This window comes from Drosophila guanche, unplaced genomic scaffold (assembly GCF_900245975.1).
Source record: "Drosophila guanche unplaced genomic scaffold, DGUA_6, whole genome shotgun sequence".
NCBI classification, from domain to species: Eukaryota; Metazoa; Arthropoda; class Insecta; order Diptera; family Drosophilidae; genus Drosophila; species Drosophila guanche.
Window position 1 is genome coordinate 123250 of NW_022995756.1, and position 7383 is coordinate 130632.

The window sequence follows — 7383 nt, forward strand, 5'->3', positions numbered from 1 at the left end:
GAATGAAAACTGAGTTTCGCTCGGGATGTGGGGCTGATTAAACGCGAAAACTGGGGACGCGGCTGCCTGCCAGCCATCGGCCTCTCCGTCGTTGTCGTCGTCGTCGTCGTCGTCGTCGTTGTCCGCGTTCGCGTCCGCGTCGTCGTCGGCGTTGACGCCAACGCCGCCGTCAGCAGAGCGCAGGCGCAGAACTTGCAAAGCTTCTGGCTATGGAAACTTTACGGTCAGTATAGGTCGGTGACAAATGCAGCGAGAAAACTTTCCGCATCTCTTTACTGCGTCGAGTGAATGGAGCAGTGCAAACAATCTAATTGCCCTGGCCTCAAGCCCGGCCTGGACCCGACTCGAACTCCGACTCGAACCCGAACCTGAACCCGAACTTGAACACCTGCCTGACGAGCTCCTGTTGTTGATGTCAGCGGCGGATCCAAGGTTCAAGGGGATACACATATGTATACTCATATACTCATGTATGTACATCATTGTTGTCCATTTACAGGTTTCGCCCACTGAGGAATGCTTTGGAATGCTCCGATCAGATCTTTATACATGTGCAATGTCCAAGGGTTTCGAAATTCGTGTCAGTCATCGCGAAGAAACAGCGTAGCCAGGGGGTTGGCCGACTGTTGCCACTGTAGGACCCTACAATTATTGAAATTAACAGACTAATTAGACAAATCGATCAAATATTATGGCACGTTCATTCTGTAATTACCAGTACCCATTGCTTAGGGTACAAGGGTGACCGAGTATTAAACCAAAATCATATTTACCGACCGCACAAGTTTTCCTATAGCAGGTACATTAATAGCCGAAAAGATTCAATTAAACACAATGTACTCGAACAATGGTTATCTACAGACACCTCAAATGTACATATGGGGGTTTTTCTCATACATATGTATGTAATAAAAATTTGTTAATTGTTAAAACGTTTTTCTAATGATAACGTATCTCTTGAGTAGCCCTATAAGTTACAGTTTCGAGCGGGACAAAAATTGAAGCGGATTTCGTGGCCATCAATTCCAACTCTGCCAAATTGTATCCAATATATGTATTTTTATGTAAAATGGTTATATAATGGATTTAATTTAACACAAATTGGATTCCTATGTTTTTAAAAATTAAATTCTCGTACGGGAAAATAGTTTTAATGATTTAGATAGATTAATATGTTAGAAAGAGTTTGTGGAAAAATGGGCATACTCGTATGTATTATTGTTAGCTAAAAATGTTTCTAAATATCTAGGCGGAATAACGAATTTAGCGCTCCCACTTGATTGTCATTGCAAGTCATCTTTCCTCTGTATTTTTGTTTTCAATAAAATGGAAGGTTTTCGAACATATGTACATATGTACGTTTATACTTCATTTAGACTTCAAGTGCCATGGGAAACATGAACTGGTAATAACTAATCGATTTGGCAGTGAAGAACAATTGGCACGAAATTGTATTCTCGCTGGTTGGTAATGGACTAGCGCCTAGAACTGGATTACAATTAACCTTAATGCATGGGGTGGCCAATTTGAAAGAGCTCTGACGAGTTTTTCCAGTGTTTAAATAACTCAATTGAGCGCGCGCGCCTCCGCCGACTCTCAGTGGAAGTTACCCAACAATAGACTTGAGGTAAGTAGTGCCCTCGAGGCAAGCCCCAGCTCTAGACATCTCATCTCATCTCATCCCGATGCATTTAGTTATGTAAACGTGGCCGCCGGATCTCGAATCTCGGCTTGCGCCTGCACTTTGACAAGGTCAAGTGGGTGTCAAATATTTACCATCCAAGCGCGCAACTGTTTCCACCTTTCGGCCGCCTGTCGATCGTTGAGCGGTTATTGTTTGCCAATAATTAGTAAATTAAGTGATTGCTAATTTCGATGTTTAGCCATTGGCAAAAATTTCATTGTTATTAACGTTTTCCCCATAACCATTTCCCTCTTTTTGACTATTGCCCAGCCCAGCCAAGCCAAGCCGAGTCAAGCGAAGTAGCTCGATGACATTGGAGGCGCTACCGTTGGTCAGTTGCAACTGCGACTTGCAACTGATCTATTTCGGGTGCCAAGTGGGACTTACTTACAGTGTTCACAAGTACGTACATATATAATTGATTCCTAAAGACAACTTTAACTTTGTCATTGATCGACGTGGCCCTTTACATCATCCTGACCTTTTGCCCCTAACCGTCAGGTGCCATTTCTATTTATATTTGAAGATCAAGCGGCTTAGATCAATGTAGACTTGAATACGTAGCACCATACCCCAACTCTAGATTGCGATTAGGAAATTCGGAGGACTAGACACCCCCAACGGGTCAAAAAGTCATAGTCATAGAATGTGGCAATGAGTGAATGAATTCATTTGGTTTAAGTTAAGTTGAAATCTTGAAATTTGGCGCTTGGGTTCACCCTAAAAGTAGGCAACGTCTCTAGTCCGTTTCTTCTTTTGTGGCACATTGCTGGACCCATTTGAGCTTTGTAGGCCACAGTGAAGTAAAAGAGGTGAATGGCTTTTACCAGTTTAATATAAATTAATAAGTTTTATTCAGGTTTTCCATTGTTTTTGAACTTGTCAGCTTAAACCACATACATAACTTAATAAAGAAAGCAATACAGATTAACAGACAGTTACACCTATAAATGTACATGCAATGTACGAACAGGTCTTCTCGAACACCAACCTCCGCCCTTCTCGGAAGTGAAAGGCCCTTCTCAAACCAAAAGTAAGGAAAGGGGAATTTAATACAATAAGTAGCTATAAAGTCTAGGTACACAAACCTACATACATACATACGGAAGAGTATAAGCCACACCAAATGAAGTCCAATAAAAACGAATAGTTGACAACTTTTGGGCTTGGTTCACACGCCTTCCAAAAAAACTGATTGTCTGCTCATTACGCCGTTTTGCACTTCAGTCTAAAAGCTTTATCCCCAGATTCCGTCCGTCCGTCTGTCTGTCTATCTATCTATCTATCTATCTATCTGTATGTTCGTCTGTCTGTCTGTCTGTCTGTCTGTCTGTCTGTCTGTCTGTCTGTCTGTCTATCTAACTATCTGTTTGATTGTTTAGTTAGCTCTTGTGCTACACATAGGCTAGCTATCTATATCTCAAGAACTTCTCTTATCTGTATACATACTTTTACTATAAGACAAACTTTACAAAGTATTGCAACAAACAAACTGTTCTCCCCTCTCTATATACCGCATTCCTCCTTCGCCATCCTTCTCGATACATACAAAAAACAAGCTACAAATAGTTTAACGTGATCTTTCAGTTTAAAGCAGATCTAAGCGCAGTTTAGTTATCGTTTATCGTTAGGATTACGTCTCGACTGTTATCAAAAAGTGTCGTAAAAAAGTCTACAACAAGAGTGAGTCTATCGTCCGTATTCGAGTATATATGTATATGTAAATATATATAAATGTATACTCTAGTGTATACGCGTTGTGTGTATATGTGGTGTTGGTGGCATTGGTTGGGTAGATATAAATGGTTCACGATTCAATGGGGCTACAAATATCATTCCAAAATATTATTCTCTATCTATCGAGTGTCGAGTAGGTATCTGTGTCTGTGATGGGATCGTGAGGGTCTAAACTTGTAAACTTGTGCCACAATAGAAAACGTTTATAAAAAGTTTCGGCTTGCTCTTCTACACTTCTGCTTAGCTCTAGTGGGATTGGGACAGGACAGGACAGGGCAGGACAGGCTGTTCCGAATTGATTCGTGTATTAAATTGTTTTATAAGTTATTCGAAGAACAGTTCATAAAGCGAATGGTTCTCCGGGTTCCGGTTCCAATGGTCACACTGCAGCTGCTTCTTGCCCGTATTGTTCTTCAATCTTCAATGTGGTTCGGTTACACGCTAACACTTAACAGTAAACATAATGAATATCATCGTAGTAAATCTTAGTAGTAGTTATTTGACTTTGCGCTGATGCAGACTAGAGCTACTGCTGTCCGGATTCAGAATGGACTCGTTGCTGGACAACGCGCCCTCCTTGAAGAAGCCGCCACCGGCATGCCCGTTCCCGTTCCTCGAGACGTACTCGTCCTCCAGAACGGGCTGCAAAGAAAAAACATATAATGGCCAAATGAGTTCAAGTTCAGACTGTGGACTGTGACACACGTGTGTGTGCTCCGAGGTAAAGTTCATCTGCTATGGTCTTGGCAGCTGCGGTAATGGCAAGCCGCAGAATTGGGACTGTGGGTCTGCCTCAGCTTCTGCTTCTGCCTATGCTTGGGCCTTCGCATCCGGCTTCACATGTGAGCGCTAATTGAAACGTCCCCCGCCAGCGCTGAGAGTTTGCAAGTGCTATGCCTGTGCTGTTTGCTTAACTAAGCTAGTTAGAATTTTTAAGTTGATCAACAAAATTGATGATACAACACACAACTACAGTATAGTACCCACGCCGACATGACTTGACTCTCCTCCAACTCTGATCACCCAGGCACGCTTTGACTTGAATCGACCGGGGTGGACTCGAGTCGATGGGCCGACGCCCCTTTTGGAAAGCCGAGTTAATGTGTTTGCTAAGCAGCGGCTAATAAGATTCAAGGGCTACTTGCTGCAAGGTTGGCCAACTGCGCATTAAGCCAGCCCTGGAGTGGGAGCCGATGTAACACCTACCATGCAGGCTCCCTTATTGCTGCCGTTGGCTGTGAGTGCATCGTCGTTGCCCAAGTGCTTGCTGTGGCCATTGGTGTGCGGGCCATGGCCATTGGTATGGCCGTTGGCCTTGACAGCCTGCCGGCGACGACGGGCGGCATTCAGATATTTGGCTTTGTAGAAGTCGGAGAACAGGAACAGGAACATGACGCCGTGCAGGCCAATCCAGACCATGAAGCCCTTGGGGTAGTCGCAGTCGCGGAACAGCAGCTGGAACTGGTGCGTGAAGATGGCAACAAACTGCACCTAAAAGAACACACGGACATAGAGAGTTATGTATATCTTATATGTGGAACGTGGCAGTAGTTGATTTGTGGATTAATTACCATTTGGAAGGTGGTTAGGTACTTTTTCCACCAGATGAACTTTTGGTACTTGGGGCCCATTGCTGCGATCATGTAATAGAAATACATCACAATGTGCACAAAAGCGTTGAGCAAGGCGAAGAAAGTGCTGTGTCCACCTGGGATGTACATAGGGAAGGGAAGAAAATGTTTAATAAAGGATATGTGTATATATGAGACAGGGCGACACGAACCTGGGGCAAACTTAAGGCCCATCCAGACCGAGAAGGGCATGCAGCCGTGATGAATGACGTGAAGTGTGGATACGTGCTCGTTCTTTTTTCTCAGAATGAAGAAGAGTGTGTCAAAGAACTCGGTGAACTTCGATATGTAGTACCACCAGCAAATGTTGACCATCTGCAACGGAGGAAGAATGAGGATCGCCCGTTGCACATGGTGGCTTATCGTGGAGGTTGGCGAACACTTACCCGCAGCGCCAGAGGACTGTTACCATAGTCGACTGGCTGGCACTTAAAGCTGTAGTGGCCCCACCAGCCGCTCATTAAGTACTACAATGACAAGAGATAGGAATTGGTTGAGAGTTTGAAGTTTGTTCAACGGGGGGACGCACTGGGCGATTCTAACCTCATAGAAAATCCAGGCGCTGAATATCGTTTGTATCGCATTGTAAATGACTAGCACCGACCGCAGTTCCATTGGCTTCCGATTGGCCATAAGCCTCGGTCCCAGAGATGTGCTGAAATATGCATAGAATATGCACAATCCGAGAGTCGGCAGCGGCGACGACAGCAGAAAGAAGTCTTGCACACGGGGATCTGCAAAATATAAGCGGGTCAGAAAACCAGATCCATCCCCACATCCATCTCTCATCATTAACTTACCGCTCTTGTTATCCATGAGATCCCTGTACCACTCCTGGGCCTCTTGCACTATGATCGCCATTCTGATGTTGGTCCGCTGTCCGCTGCTGTCCTTCTGCTAACTCAGTGCTCTGCAGTCCCCGATGTCGGTTTAAAAAAGCTAACACAAAAGGAAATACAATTCATGTTAACTATGTTGTAGTGGAGAGTAAACAGCAAGGTCACTTGCAACAGGAACAGGAAGCGATCATTCACCCGGACATTCGGCATGCCGGACACGCCGAACAATGACATTGAACCCTCTCTCTCTGTCCAGTGTTTTGGGCTCGGACACGAACCATGAAGGGGGTCGGGGGCACATGACAAGTTAATTGGCGATGCATTAGAGATTAGTGCACACAATAAAATGCAAAATGCATGCAATTAACAATCTGCCCGTTAATCAACACTTGGGAATCGGGAAACTACATTACCGACATGTGTGAAGAGGGCGGCGACGTTCAGGGGCGTGACTTGGCCAGTTACTCGCCCCAGCACCTGCACCGAGAAGAAATTGCACAATGATCACGGCTATTTCGCAGTTGCTGGCAGACAGCAATTACTCGTAAGATGCCGCTGACTGGCTGGATTCCAGCTGGGGGATTCCAGCACACTGTGGATACTATACGCCTCAACGTTCGCTCGATCTGCTCAGGGTTCAGCAAGTTCAAGTCCCGATACAGGTTCTCGGCAACTGTCTTATGAATCTCAATTGATTTGTGTGGCATTGAGTTCAGTGAAACTCGAGACTTTGCTTATTCCGCGCCTGCACAAACGGCCTTCCCGCCCACGGTCCTCGTCGCCCTCGGCATGGTCCAAGCAGCATCAAAGTCATTTGCGCTACCGGGTCGCGGTTGAGGCCACTTCAGGTAGTTGCTTTTGAATGTCATGAACAATAAACTGGCTATGGAGATGGAGATGGAAATGGCTATGGCTATGACGATGGCGACGTAAGACTTGAGCAACTGGCTCAATAACCGTTGACAAAAATGTGCCGCTTTTATTACAGTTTTCGTTTCCTCAGCCAGCGCCAATTTCGCGTCTGTCGCAATTGGCTTCAGCGGCTGTGTGGGTCAGTGGCACGCTCTAAGGGGGGCGGCCACCGCCTACTGGCCTCCGCTCGAGGCATGCCGAAGGCGTGCAGCATCCGAGCATCCAAGTATCCGAGGCTCGACGACATTCAGCCGCTGTTTTTAGTCGCATATTTTGTTCGTGTTGTTCGTATTTTGTTTCGGATGAATTACGAAATGCTCGATGACGTTTCTTTTGAGGGATGGGATAGGCAATGGATCCAACTTTGGACAGTCAGAGGTGTTACGGGTTCATTCGAATTGCCATGGAAAACACAGAGGCAGAAAAAGGGAGGACCGCTCCCGCTTATATAATTGACTCGCTGCCAAGGTGTCAAAGTGCCAAGAAGATACAAGACACAAGATACGGAACACAAAGTGAAGCAAACAAAATCAGCAAATAACTCAGTGGGTGGTAAGGGGGGGGGGGGGGGGGGGGGGGG

At 45.4% G+C, this 7383-nt stretch overlaps 2 protein-coding genes across 3 annotated transcripts in view; one reads left to right on the forward strand and one right to left on the reverse strand.

Moving 5' to 3' along the window:
- Positions 1-1981: 1981 nt before the first annotated feature.
- Positions 1982-7383, forward strand: part of LOC117590036 — a 24038-nt gene continuing 18636 nt past the window's right edge. For both annotated transcript variants that reach the window (XM_034282343.1, XM_034282344.1), the window contains exon 1: positions 1982-2086. In XM_034282343.1, coding sequence (XP_034138234.1) covers positions 1992-2086 — 95 coding nt within the window. In that variant the 5' untranslated portion in view covers positions 1982-1991. The remainder of the gene's footprint in view (positions 2087-7383) is intronic.
- The window catches only part of LOC117590038 (elongation of very long chain fatty acids protein AAEL008004), a 5777-nt gene continuing 2310 nt past the window's right edge, over positions 3917-7383 (reverse strand). Inside the window, exons 2-8 of the mRNA XM_034282351.1 lie at positions 5853-5991; positions 5596-5786; positions 5439-5519; positions 5205-5367; positions 4993-5129; positions 4628-4912; positions 3917-4063 (exon numbers count right to left, since the gene is read on the reverse strand). Coding sequence (XP_034138242.1) covers positions 3917-4063; positions 4628-4912; positions 4993-5129; positions 5205-5367; positions 5439-5519; positions 5596-5786; positions 5853-5913 — 1065 coding nt within the window. The 5' untranslated portion in view covers positions 5914-5991. The remainder of the gene's footprint in view (positions 4064-4627; positions 4913-4992; positions 5130-5204; positions 5368-5438; positions 5520-5595; positions 5787-5852; positions 5992-7383) is intronic.